Source organism: Abramis brama, assembly GCF_963993115.1.
Source record: "Abramis brama genome assembly, chromosome: 14".
NCBI classification, from domain to species: Eukaryota; Metazoa; Chordata; class Actinopteri; order Cypriniformes; family Leuciscidae; genus Abramis; species Abramis brama.
The window spans coordinates 17757470-17771044 of NC_139976.1; the positions used below are offsets into that span (position 1 = coordinate 17757470).

At 36.1% G+C, this 13575-nt stretch overlaps 2 protein-coding genes across 3 annotated transcripts; one reads left to right on the forward strand and one right to left on the reverse strand.

Moving 5' to 3' along the window:
* Positions 1-1643: 1643 nt before the first annotated feature.
* desi1b (desumoylating isopeptidase 1b) lies at positions 1644-5325 on the reverse strand. Its single transcript, XM_084135488.1, has 6 exons — positions 4945-5325; positions 4735-4756; positions 4466-4535; positions 3845-3954; positions 2966-3088; positions 1644-2873 (listed from the first exon to the last, which is right to left on the reverse strand). Exons 1-6 carry the CDS (start codon positions 5030-5032, stop codon positions 2783-2785), a joined length of 504 nt encoding a protein of 167 aa, XP_083991614.1. The 5' UTR covers positions 5033-5325; the 3' UTR covers positions 1644-2782.
* Positions 5326-7785: 2460 nt separating this feature from the next.
* Positions 7786-13090, forward strand: xrcc6 (X-ray repair complementing defective repair in Chinese hamster cells 6). Of its 2 annotated transcripts, none has more exons than XM_084134379.1 (12): positions 7786-8034; positions 8159-8271; positions 8387-8528; positions 8602-8853; positions 8938-9124; positions 10009-10195; positions 10345-10513; positions 10639-10800; positions 11099-11228; positions 11314-11414; positions 11503-11619; positions 12677-13090. In XM_084134379.1, the coding sequence occupies exons 1-12, from the start codon at positions 7965-7967 to the stop codon at positions 12874-12876; spliced, it is 1830 nt and encodes a 609-aa protein (XP_083990505.1). In that variant the 5' UTR covers positions 7786-7964; the 3' UTR covers positions 12877-13090. The 2 variants fall into 2 exon arrangements, with proteins under 2 accessions (XP_083990505.1, XP_083990504.1); XM_084134378.1 differs by having other exon boundaries at positions 7795-8034; positions 10345-10517; positions 10643-10800.
* The last annotated feature ends 485 nt before the right edge of the window (positions 13091-13575 follow it).

The window sequence follows — 13575 nt, forward strand, 5'->3', positions numbered from 1 at the left end:
CTATGACCAAATTACCTGTGTGTATCATTTTGTTTTATTTCTCATTAAATGGCCAGCAGCATGTTACATGTATACATTGATAAACGATCTTTTACATTCACGCTTAGAAGATCTGAGAAGAATCTGCTTTCTTTCTTTCTTTCTTATGTTGGTGATTGTGCACCCATGTCTGTATAATGTACTAAAAACAATCTGTCATTCAGCTTTACCTAACTCACACATAACCTTCAAGCAACTACACTTTCGTGCACAACGGATCAGTTTTTTTTATGTAAACCACAGCCCAAGCTGCAGACGAAGACATCAACAGTCAGATTACGTTTAATACCACCTACTGTACATTTTAAGGATTATGTTTTATAAATGTATTTTTGTATACTATAAACACACATGTTCTCAAATGTCTCTGCTCATCTCATGAGCAATGGAGTCAGTCTCACGTTTTCCCTTGCCCTTCTGCCCTCTTATTTTAATGGGACTGAAAGTACATTACCCACATGATTAGATGTAAAATCTTTTTATCAGCGTGTGACAGTAATATTGGATGAGAGGATCACATCCTGAAAAGCTGTAGTGGGTAATTAGTGGCATGGCCCATGAAATCATATAAATGTCAGGGATTGTGTGAGCGGACTGCTACCAGAAGAAAACTGCTATGTGAGTGCCAACCATACATGATATAGAAATGAGAGTCTCTCTATCTGATTTGTTGGATTTACAAGACTCAAATTCAGAACGAAAAAACTGGAAAACTTTAAGCAAATAAGCTCTCTTACTGTATTTTTAAAGACTGCCTAGTTAACCTGTCATCAGCATATTTTCACTATGTATAAAGAACCTTTAAGATGATGATAGAGGATGTGAACAAGATGATGCAATTCAAATGCAACATTAAAAGTAGAGACTGTTGTACTTGTACAGTATATGTTTCTGCGTGTAAAGTTTTTTTTAGCGAATTTAACTATGGAAAACTTTTATAGAAATCATAGTGTGTTGGCTCTGGAATCATTCATTTATCTTAGACATTTATCTGAAACATTGTTGCTTAAAGCTAGCCAAATAGATTTAAAATTCAAACCAATCATACAGGATATTTTTAAATGACCATGGTAACATTTACACCTGAAAACTTAAACGGTCAATAACCGTCACGTTTAATTGTGAGTTTTGTTCATGTTCTTGTTTTCAGGTCTTTTATTCTGAAGTTTAGTCATGGTCATGTTTCCTGATTTGTCCTCATGTGATCCAGTCATGTGATTCTCTGCTCCGTTTGCTATTGGTTCATTGTTTGATTATTCACTGGAGTTTCTTGTTTCTCATTCGTCCTCGTGTATAAATAGCCCTAATGTTCCTAATGTCTCGTTTAGCTTTGTTCCCTGTAAACCAATGTTGGTGAGTTTTTTTGTTCGTGTTCATGTTGTCAAGTCTTTATCTTGTATCTGTTCACTTTTGGATTCAATAAACTGCGCATGGGTTCACTTCAACTCGCCCCCAGTGGACTATTCATTACAATAGCATTTATCAGAATATACAATACTAAAGTCATGCAACCTGACAATTAAAAACAGAACCACCACTTCTTTATACTTTCATATTGTCTTTATGTTTTTCAAACAGGGACACAATGATATTAAACTCATAAATACATAAATGAGGTTTATTTGAGGCAGAAAGGAATAAAGAGCTCTAAATAGTATTTACAGAACAACAGTAGCACAGATACATCAGACAGCACAACCTGAACTAAATGAAATAAATCATACTGCAGAAATTTTTACTATGAATAATGAATGTTTATCATATATAAAATATCAAGTTAGAAACAAATCTAAAATTGTGTTATTTTTTTAGATTAAAATGCTTAATGGCACTGTAATGTGTTTATGATTACACTGGTTCTATGGACTTTAGAGAGTTTGACCTTTTACAACCAGAGTAACAAATGTGTTTTTTTTTTTTGGTGTTTTTTTTAAATGACAGGAGTCAAGACTTATACAATAACTGGTCCATTGCTGGTCATACCTGCACACTTTAAAAACACTCGTTAGATTTGTGACACTTATTGTGCTTCCTATAACATTGATCACCTTAAACCATCTTGAGTGTATATATTCAAGGCATTCTAGGATTGATATAAAGGTTAACTGTTCAGAATAAAGGTAAGGTTTAGATAAGTTACAAAACAAAGTATCAATAATCAGCAAAGTACAAAGGAAGTGACTGATTAAACATGTATGGAGGGACTGACTGGAAATAAGTACTGCACATTATGACCTCTGTTAACAGTAAAGGAGAATTAATTGTCTATACATTCAACATCAATCAAAATAGCATATTTTTTAAGAATCAATGACCTTATTCTCATCCTTTATTGCTCTCAAAGCATCTGAAGTTGCAGATCATGTTGAGGTAGGACAGAGACACCTGCAGACCGATGAGGGGAATCCTGCTAGAATTTGCTTTGGCACATTAAATCTATTTATTATAATAAAATATATTTTTAGGTTTGGTTTTGTTGCCAGCGGAGCTGTAAATGCTGTACTGAAAAGTCAACTATACAGACTAATAGGTGCAACTGTATGCATCACAAATCACTGAAGGAAACATTCAAAAGTTCAATAGACTGAAAAGTTGTCACTTTATGAAAAGGCACTGAGCAGAAAAACTGGAAGACCTGCTGTTAAATAAGAGCTATTTTTGTTTACACGATTCTCTTATCTGGAAAGGCACTATGTGACTCTTTATGACTGTTGTAATAACACATTCTTAGATGAAGCCAGATCTACCTCTGGCCATATCCATTCATGCCATTGTTCCCCAATGGAGTGATAGTGATGGAATCTAGAAAAGGACGGAGCGCTTGTCCAAAAGGTCTATGGAGAAGAAATCATGTAATTCAATCCAGTTATTACAAATACTAGTGTCAATGACATATTTGATTGCAAAGTTGTAAGGGCAAACTTACGTAGCGAGCACCTCAGATGGGAGGTCAGTGATGTATGAGGGAATCTTTGATCCTGTTAAAAACTGTGCAACCTCAGAACTGAAGGTGTTGCAGTTGTGTTCAAAAAGGTGGTATTTTTCAGGGCTGTGGAAAGAAAAGGAGGAAGTAGTACAGAGTTGGGTGTGTAAGGTGTCATTTCTGTACCACTAGTGCAAACTGCAAACAGAATAGCAAAAAAAAATTGGTTTTCTCAAACACATCTGCCATATTTTCTCTTAATATTAAACTAGAAAAATATTCTGATAAAAAAATGACAATTTCAACAGTACTTGCAGTTTCCTGTAGGGGTGTAACGATACCCTCATGTCACAATTCGATACATTTCACGATACAATATTATTGCGATACTCCAAGACATATGGATAAAAGGTTAACAAAAATGTACTGTTGACTAAAATGCTAAATTTGATATTACATTGTGGGTTTAAATGAATAGGCTTGGACTTGGTAACCCAATGCACAGGACAATAGTGACACTAGAATAAAAAATATTCATGATTCTGAAGCTGAAAATGCAGAATTATTTTAGACGAATATGCTTGCACTCTGTCACTGACTAGATATATTTAAAATAATGTAGGCCACTTTTTACTGGTAACATAAGACATTTGGCATTATCAGGACCCACAAATATTCCCCCATTGCATTATTATACATTATATTCAACATTATATATAGTAGTTTAATGTAGTACTGACACTAAAACTCTGAAAACTAGATTTTTTTTTGGGTGAACTATCCACGATACATATTTTTGCAGTTTTGTATTGGATATATTGTGACACGATATATTGTTACACCCCTAGTTTCCTGTTAAATGCAAAAATATAGGCTACTGACCTGTAAGTAGACTCCCTGAGAGAAGACAGATATTCCAAAAAGAGGTCCCGGGGAACTTCGGTGTCTCCAAGGTTCACTGTGGAATCGGGCACGCCTAGAACAGTACCACCCTGAAACATGAGAGTATTTCTTGATTATGATGGGTTACAAACATTAGACCCTATTATGTTTTTAATGCCTCCAAATATATAAAGTAGCCTTCAACTTGCAGATTTCTTAAAGTTGACATGAAACTGAATTTGTGATAGTCTTTACTTCCCTTTTGTGTGAAGTCAACAAGATTTCTCAAACAAGAAAAAAAAAAAAGGACTTCATGTTGTCCATTAGGAATTGATTAGATCGTTGGATCATTGCAGTTTGATATTACTAACTGCTGTTATCTCATGTGAGTGACAGGTTGTCCCGCCCTCAAGCTCAAGAAAATGAAGAGATGACGTTGCAACTTGCAAGAGGGAGGGGAAGTTTTGATAAAAGATTATGAGGGCACATGAATAAAAATAATAATAATGACCACAGACAAATCATTTATAATATTCCATAAAATTGTCCATTTTGATTTCATGGCGACTTTAAGAAATAAACTGTAATCTAATGCATACAGATCCAATGATCATTTCTTACCGGATAGCAGCTTGTGATGCCCCCTCCTCCATAGAAAAACTCTTCCCCATAAGCCACTATTGACGTGTGCCTTCATTAAGTTACCAAAGAACAATACAATCAAATAAAGACGGTTTATTTATTTATAAAATTAGAAGAAAATCAAAATCAAAACATAAGCATTTTCGCTAGTGGTCTCAGACCTTTGGACCCCAATGTATATCTAAATCTGCTGCCTGATAATAAGTAGCAAGGTTTGCAAAAAAAAAAAAAAGGTTAAAAATACTCACCATATTCCTTCAACTTGCTTTCCTGTCAGTTTAGATATAGAAGAATTGTTGTCAGTATTTCTTTACATATTTTAAATAAGGTATATTTGCTTTACCATGTATAAAATATATGAAAAATATTTGTCATAAACAAAAACAATCTCAACACAAAAACATGAAGCTCTATTCTAGAAGCATCACCAACATCCTCCGGCCATCTGAAGAACTCACCTAACATCATGGGACTCAGCTGACGGGCTAGTCCTTTTGACAGGTCATAAATGTACAAATTTACGTTGTAAGAACTTCCATCAGCCATCGCGACGACTTTAGACAAACGTGTGTTTACAAACAAAAACCCAATGCTACTGCTAGCAAACTGAAACTTAGTTTTTCTCACTCTGACTTAACTCGAAAAACAAGACTTCACTGTTTTTCTGGATCAAATTTCCATCATCGCATTAAACATTCATACAAGGAACGCATTCGTGTTGAGTTTAAATTATTTCAAGAAAATATTGAACAGGTCCGACGCAGGCAGCATTCAAAGGCAGCTCCGTCACAGAGTGACTCAAAATATTTTAATACCGGTTGTGACAAATGTGCTTATTCATCGGGGACCCGACCAATGGTAGCAGAGATACATTAACTTACCAAACATCTGTAATAACCTCCAAAACGCTAGATGGCAAACTAAAACACGCACGACTGCTCAAGCTCACCCATAGATATATACACTAGATGTCGCCTTGGGGTTCTAAACATGCGTCAAAACCGCCGCCATCTTGGAACAGGGGTCTTGTCATAGGAAGTAGCTAGGTAAGGCTGCTATCTCCGCCTGTACTTCGAATTCATGGATGATACCGGACTTTTGTGCTGCGTATGGATGTTCACACGAACGAAATCTAAACCAGACAGCATGGGATTACATTTACTCTGTGGATGGTAGTAGTCAAGTTGTTTTTTTATAAGTTCAGTGTACATTTCTCTGCTTGGAGGAAGAAAATGAACTGTGATTCTCGCACAGCTAATGAACTGTGAATGTGCTGTACTCTTTAGATATTATGCTAAATAAGCGACCCTTGTGTTTAAAATGTACAATATGCAGGAGTTGATCCTCAATACCCACTTTTGGCTGTGATGTGCTGTGTTGTTCCTAACTTTTGATTTTTTACCGATTGTACTCAAACCTTTTAACGAAAAAAAAAAAAAGAAAACGTGTGACGCTTGTATCCTGTAAGTACAGTCCTAATAGTATGCTGGTCCTCTCCCTGTCAATCTTCAAACAGTACATCCATGATTATTATACATAGAATTCCACAAATCTTATGTATGTGTGAGTTTTGCACACGGCTACAGTGGGCTCAAGGGCTTGTTTCTTTTCCTTGCAAACTGGGGATGGAGGTGTGGAAGGACACTGGAATTTGTGAAAATGTCAACTGTTTAAAGCCTTTCTTTAAAGTGAATTTCGTTTTGTATAAATTGTATCTTAATTTTAATAAATTTTATTCATCAACAAATTGCCTGTTAATATAATCATGGAGGCGTCCGCGCGGTCACTTACTTATTGCACGTTAACTGGAGCGCATCTCATCCTAACTTAACGAAACTCAGCCTATGCCTCACAGAGACATGAGAAATACATCAAATACACAAAGCTTGAATAGTCTAAACGAAATAATTTAAAACGAAAGAAAAAAGCTAGGCTACTCTCTGATTATGTAATGTGCATTTCTCTCTATAGGCGCGTTCACTACGGAGATGGCGATCGTCAACTTCATCTCTGCAGCCGAGTCGACACTGTCAGAAGTTTATTAATAAAAATCAATGCACGCGTCACCGGATTTACAAATGCACTTCTTGCTTGTTGCACGCACACATATTATGTCGAAATAACGAGATATTATGTTGAAATAACATTATTCTTAATAAAACATCTTTTAGAATATTTGATTGAATGCTGAATGTTGCGCTTGTTCAATTTAATAGAATTAAAACTTTAATTGTGATCATTAAAATAAATGAATATTAAATATTTAGTGGCCAAGTTTTGCTCATTTATATGTATTATATAGCAATAGTTTATTCTAAGTTTACTCAAGTGGAAGAATGTGACTAATAAACTTAGGCCTACTAGCACTATGCATTATATTTTGAAAAAGAAGTAATTATCTTAATATCAAAACCTTAAATTTCCTCTGGACTTAATGATAAATACATGTCTGACCGTTGGAACGAACCATAAAAACTAGAAAATCGCATTCATGACGATTTATGGTGATTTTATTTCCGTTAGACCTTTGCCTACATTGACGCTGATGCATTAAAGAGGAGGGGCTCCCCTGTTCCAAGATGGCGGCTCTATTGACGCATTCGTTCCTATGATTCGTTCCAATGAACTGCCGTATACAAGGCGACATCTAGTGTATATATCTATGAAGCTCACCACTGAATCAACTAACGTTAGTAGTCAGTTTCGCGAATCGGTTCGTTTGAACAGTTGTTTTCATTAAACCGGTTCAAAATGCCGATAAAGCGATTTTCTACATCATGAAGTGACATCTCGTCGTGATATTAACATGCTCTAAAACGTTTCAGTAAAACCATATATGGCACATATTGCTGTTTATTGCCAATTTTCGATTACGTTTTATTAGGGTTGTTATTCTAAATCAGCTCCAGTTCCGTTTGTTGCAGCCGGACACGTTCGAAAGGGAAGTCTGATTCGTGAACAAATTGTTCAGACCCATTTGGTTCAGGCCATTTTTTGAGATCCGACTCAATACATTCATAGAAAAGATCCGGGTGAAAAGAACGATTCGCTCACGGACAGAAAATGTATCACCTCCTTATTTAAAAAAAATAAAAAATATTTAATATTTTTTAAGATTCTTGCTTCAAAGTACCATTACAAATGGTAAACACGTATATAAACACTGTAAACAGTATTTGTTAAACTGTTAAAGCGGTTCTCAGAGACGTTTGTTTACTTCCTCTTGCTTGGATTAACCAATCACTTCGCTCTTGTCTTGTCATTGGTTCTTGCTATTCAATAGTCGTCTGTGATACGCTAGTGGACCTGTCACTCAAATTGTGGCGCACTGGATGCATGCGCGGGCGCAAATGGATACAAAGTTCTCTTGCTCAAAAGATAAAAGTGCCTGATTCAAGTTTAAGAAAAACTGCTTTGTTTTTTCCCCAACTGTATTTGAAAGTAACCCTGACGCGGTTCTTAGATAAAGCAAAGAGTAATGGCGGACTGGAAAGAGTACTATCAAAACGAAGACGATGATGTTGAGCAGGACGAAGAAGATTCTGGAGGTTAGCAAAGCTAACTGCATTTATTGAATCTATATAAGTTGCTCGTTTTTTCCTCCATTAAACTTGCATGTATGAAATTAAGATGTGATTACACATAAATCCTTTATAACTTTCTGATTAATAGGCGATTACAAAGTTAGTGGCCGTGACAGCCTGGTGTTTTTGATCGATGCGTCCAAAGAGATGTTCATCAAGGGTGAGGATGGAGAGCCATCAAATTTTGACATGACTATGCAGGTGAGTCTAACTTTAACAAGCTTTGTTTTTTCATTATTATCTTTTATTTGCTTTACATTTTCCTGTGTTTAACTTCTGTGCATGTCTAATAGACGTTATTCTCCCTTGTATCTAGTGTGTGCGCAGTGTGTACACTAGTAAGATCATAAGCAGTGACAAAGATCTGGTTGCTTTGGTGTTCTATGGGACTGAGCAGAGCAAGAACCCCAGGAACTCCTTCAAGCATGTCTACGTTTACCACGACTTGGATTCTCCTGGTGGGTTACTCACTCTTTTTGTTTTTCAGATTGCGTATATGATGGTGATTCTATCTCATGATTCCCTTCTCAGGAGCTCAGCGTGTACAAGATATTGATAAACTGCTGGGTGAGAAAGGAGCTCAGTTGGCTGGAAAGATCATAGGCAGTGGGGAAACTTCCCTTGGAGAGGCTCTATGGTGCTGCTCCAACCTTTACAGTGACATCAAGTTACGCCTGTCGCACAAGCGCCTCATGATCTTCACTTGCAGAGATGACCCTCACGGAGGAGACGGTGCTAAAGACAGACAGGCTCGTACAAAAGCTGCTGATCTTAAAGAGACAGGTAGGCCGAATAGAGGGGTAAAATGACACGGTTTCAGTGGCAAATGATGGACATTGTATAGCCTATGTTCTGTTTGTTCTTCAGGTGTGGTCATAGACTTGATGCACCTCACAAAGCCTGGAGGGTTCGATGTTTCCCTGTTCTTCTGTGATATTGTAAGCCCTCCAGAGGATGAAAGCGAGCTTGGCGTCCAGACGGAGCCCTCCAGGAAACTCGAGGACTTGCAGAAGAGGGTCAGAGCTAAAGAGTTGAAGAAAAGAGCTCAAAGCAGGTAAATGCACTGCACCATGTCCATCCATTCTCCAAACTACTTGTTTTATGAAGGGTCGCAGGTAGGGGTGGGCGATATGACCAAAATCTAGTAATTTTATTTCACGAAAACAATATAGATCACACAACATAGTTATTTTTGCTTTAAATAAAATTTCATAATTATTATCATCATTTTCAATATCATTAAAAAACTAATACTAGCCTAAAAAAACTCTCAAGCTTACTGAAGACAAGTAAACAAAGAAAGATCAAAAAAAAAAAAAAACTACAATAGAACAAAGACACGAATGAAATAGACCTACCTGAAAAACTTCAAGCACAAGAAATAATGCTACATAAGGTGTATAAAGTAATCACATGAATAAAAAAAACAATACATAGGTAGTCTTTACGGTGAAAATTAAATATACTTTTATTCTTATTAAAGTTACAAAAATGATTCAGTCAAGAGCAGTGAGAGATTTTCTCTCTTCTTTTTTTTTGATTAGCATTAATAATGTTTCAAATTTAAAGGATTTTAATGCAGTTTGCTTCGGGCATGTCAAAGATCAATCTATATTTGGCATGAAATGGAAATTGCAATTCGAATTGCAAATTGTTCTCTACTGTGACATATCTAAATAAAAAGGCTTTTCAAACAAGAAAAAATGTATGGTGGGATTAGATTTTGTACATTGAGAATTGATTGGATCGTTGGAATCATTGTCATTTGCTAATTGCCGTGATGATTAAATGATTAAAAATAATTTACTGATAAATCATTTATGATAAACACTGTATTATTCCAGAAAAAACATTGATTTCATGGTGGAAAAAAAAATGCAACATTGTTTCTTGGACAAAAGAGTGCATGTCTTTGATTTACACCTATTTGTTTTCAAGGTTAACATTCTCGCTCGGAGAAGGTGTCAATCTGGCAGTCGGTGTATATGTGTTGGCCAGGACTGCCACCAAACCTCCTGCCGTCAGACTTTACAGAGATAACAACGAACCTGTGCGCACTAAAACCCGCTACTTTCACACCCATAATGGGGGCATACTTTTGCCAAATGATATGAAGAGGGCACAGGTACAGCACTAGATGTCACTTCGAATCAAAATCAGTACTAGAACAAATCTACACTATAATTTAGGTTTTACTTGCTGTAAGTGACCCTTTACTTAAAAGTTACTATATTTTCTAATCATACTATATTAACTTAATACTTAACTATGCAGGTTTATGGGAAGAAACAGATTGTGATGGAAAAGGATGAGGTGGATGAGATTAAGAAGTTTGATGATCCAGGTTTGGTGCTGATGGGGTTTAAGCCCATGGACCGCCTCAAACTGCACCATCATTTACGACCCGCACTCTTCATTTACCCTGAGGAAGAGCAGATATCAGGCTGGTCTTCATTTGTTGATGCCTAAGCATCTCTTTCAGTTCAACCCATATATTTTCTTAACAGTTTATTTTCATATTTTGGAAAGTTGATGTGCCGTTCCTTATTTTTCTTTTGTTTATTATAGGAAGCTCCTGTATGTTTACAGCTCTGCTTTTGAAGTGCAGTGAAAAAAATGTATTTGCATTGTGCAGATACATCCCTCGTCGTAACACGCCGCCTCGGTTTGTAGCACTAGTTCCCCAGAGAGAAGAACTGGATCAGAGTCAAACCCAGGCAACACCTCCAGGTACTGTAACTGCAGTCAAGACTTGTCAGATATGTTCATTTACACCAGGGATGGGCAGCTTCGGTCCTGGAGGGCCAGCCCTGATAAAAACATACCTGTCTGTAACTTTCTAGTAATCCTGAAGATATCGATTAGCTTGTTCAGGTGAGTTTGTTTAGGGTTGGAGCTAATCTCTGCAGGACATTGGCCCTCCAGGATCGAAGTTGCCCATCCCTGATTTACACTGAACTGTTACATTCAACTGTATGGGTAATTGATATCAACAAGAAATATCGAATTGTGGGATCCTATATTTTAGGCTTCCATGTGATATTACTTCCCTTTGCTGATGACATACGCACTTTGGATGTTCACGAGGGTCCCACAGCCTCTGATGAGCAGGTGGATAAGATGAAAGAGATTGTGCATAAGCTCCGCTTTAAATACAGGTGTGTGGTTTTCTACCAGTCGTAAGTGCATTTTTCAATCATGGATTTTTAGTTGATTTCTACTGCAAGTCTTCTGTATTTACAGGAGTGATGCATTTGAAAACCCAGTGCTGCAACAGCACTACAGGAATCTGGAGGCTTTGGCTCTTGATATGCTTGCACCTGAGCCCATTGAGGATTTGACAAGTATTTCTTGTGTTTTGATTGTTTTAAATGGATCACTTTTATCTTTTTTTTATCCTACTATGTTCTCACACTTTTTATGCTCCCTCAGTGCCCAAGGTAAAAATGATAGATGATCGTCTTGGCCCGCTGGTTCAAGAGTTTAAAGATTTAGTCTATCCTTCTGATTATAACCCAGAGGGAAAGCCTGCAGCTAAACGCAAACCTGGTGAGATTTCAGATGGTTTTATGTTTATTTAAAGCATGATTGTGGGATGTATTTATTGATTTTTTTTCATAATTATACGGATTTATGTATTTTTCAACCTAAAATGTATGACCCACGTGAATTGCGTAAATCCCATTGAAAAAATGCTGTTTTCAAATACATTTATTTATTGCATATAGTTGCACCGACAGCACTGCACAAGCTAGCGGTGCCAATGAGCAGCTATGTTCGGATTCAGAACATATTTGTAGTCTCAGCCAGGGTCAACAATTAACAAATCGGTCGCTCGCGAGTAAATGAAATGGTGATTCTCCCTAGCTGGCCGATAACTGGCCACTGAAGCGCGGCACTGTGTCCATTTAAGCGAGAGCAGCTCATGAGCTGGCGTTTCCAGTGCCTCAGAGTAGCTCATTTCACAGCAAACTCCACACAAACTTTATCTCTGGTCACTCAGTAAATGCATTTTAAATTGCAACACGTGCAATTTACTCTCTTGCCAAATTCATATTAAAAATAATTTGTTGTCAATAAAATGTAAAAGTTTAAGCTTAAGTTTAAGTTTAAAGTTCTATAGTTTAACGTTTGAAAGGAAAGGAAGCAAGACAGCCATAAATATTAGTAAAATATATAAATAGTCTGTAAAATAAAATAAAAAATGATTTAGATTATAAAAAAATTATGAAATACTTGTTTTTGATTGTACAGTATTATTGCAATAATAATATATTTCTTTATTGGTTTCATTTAAATATAAAAAAATATATAAAAAATTATATTCATAATAAATGGGAGAAAATAAGTTTTCCTTTTTTTTGTCCTTCTGATAACATGCCTAATGAACAATAACACTATGAAATTCTGCAGGTGCAAAGACAGAGCAGCATAGTTCATTATGCATTGGAAATGAGTGTATTACTTCTGTATACTAACTTCCTGAGGCTGGCAGTATCCAAAATATTTTTACTACATTTTTCGTTTTACTACTGTTGCCACTACTTTCATAAACTTTGAAGGATGACACTGACAGAATCTTGAATTGTCTCATCCTTTCGCACAGCTGAATCCGGTGGTGGTGCTGAAAAGAAGCCAAAAATTGAGATGTCTGAGGAAGAGATGAAAAACCATGTGGCAAAGGGCACCTTGGGCAAACTGACAGTTCCTGTGCTAAAAGATGCATGCAAGCAGTTTGGAATACGTACAACAGGAACCAAGAAACAGGAGCTTATAGATGCCCTGACCATGCAGCTCTCTAAATAAGCTAATGTTCTTAAGGCCTTGCCAATAGTTGGGGGAAAAAAACGTGACACCTTGATTACATACTTGTTCATAAAATAAATACAGAAAGATTTGTATGTCTGCCCATTTTTAGTCACTGTCAATTTTACTCAGTCTTGCCTATCTAGGGCATGTAACAATTTCATTCAGCATTGTGACTGTTGTTATAACATGCAATAAAAGCTTGAATATTTCACTTTGTTTGCTATTTAATCTTTATTAAGCCAGTATTGGCATGATTTAATACATTACACTAAATGAAGAAATTTAATTAAACACCTCAAAATACACTTTGGTTCAACTTTTGAATTAGTATGAAAACTTTTATTATTATTGTTCATTGATATTAAGGAGGTTGATACTGTAGAATACAGAATTGATGCCTGATAAATTGAGCTCCTGTCCTTAATGCAGTAATCCACTCTCTTAAATGTATGTTTATTGATTATTTCAGCTTATTTAATTATGATTTCAGCAACTAGTTTGTTTAATTCTCTCTCAGTTTTGTTAAACTTATTTTAAAATAAATTCCACAGATTTTCCTTCAAAATCAATGTGGAGAAAAGTACAGATTCCATCTCCAGATTAGGCACACTATACAGTGTATATGTATATATTAATATACAATATATATGTAAATATGGTACTTATTATTTTATTATGCCATTAATAAACCATTTA

What these genes read in the sequence shown, in the direction of transcription:
- desi1b (XM_084135488.1), bottom strand. Translation starts at nt 5,032, where the DNA reads ATGGCTGATGGAAGTTCTTACAACGTAAATTTGTACATTTATGACCTG. An exon ending in GCTGAGTCCCATGATGTTAG is followed by an intron (nt 4,757 to 4,944) that starts GTGAGTTCTTCA and finishes CTAAACTGACAG; the next exon opens with GAAAGCAAGTTGAAGGAATA. An exon ending in AAGCAAGTTGAAGGAATATG is followed by an intron (nt 4,536 to 4,734) that starts GTGAGTATTTTT and finishes AACTTAATGAAG; the next exon opens with GCACACGTCAATAGTGGCTT.
- xrcc6 (XM_084134379.1), top strand. Translation starts at nt 7,965, where the DNA reads ATGGCGGACTGGAAAGAGTACTATCAAAACGAAGACGATGATGTTGAG. An exon ending in AAGAAAAGAGCTCAAAGCAG is followed by an intron (nt 9,125 to 10,008) that starts GTAAATGCACTG and finishes TTTGTTTTCAAG; the next exon opens with GTTAACATTCTCGCTCGGAG. An exon ending in ATGATATGAAGAGGGCACAG is followed by an intron (nt 10,196 to 10,344) that starts GTACAGCACTAG and finishes TTAACTATGCAG; the next exon opens with GTTTATGGGAAGAAACAGAT.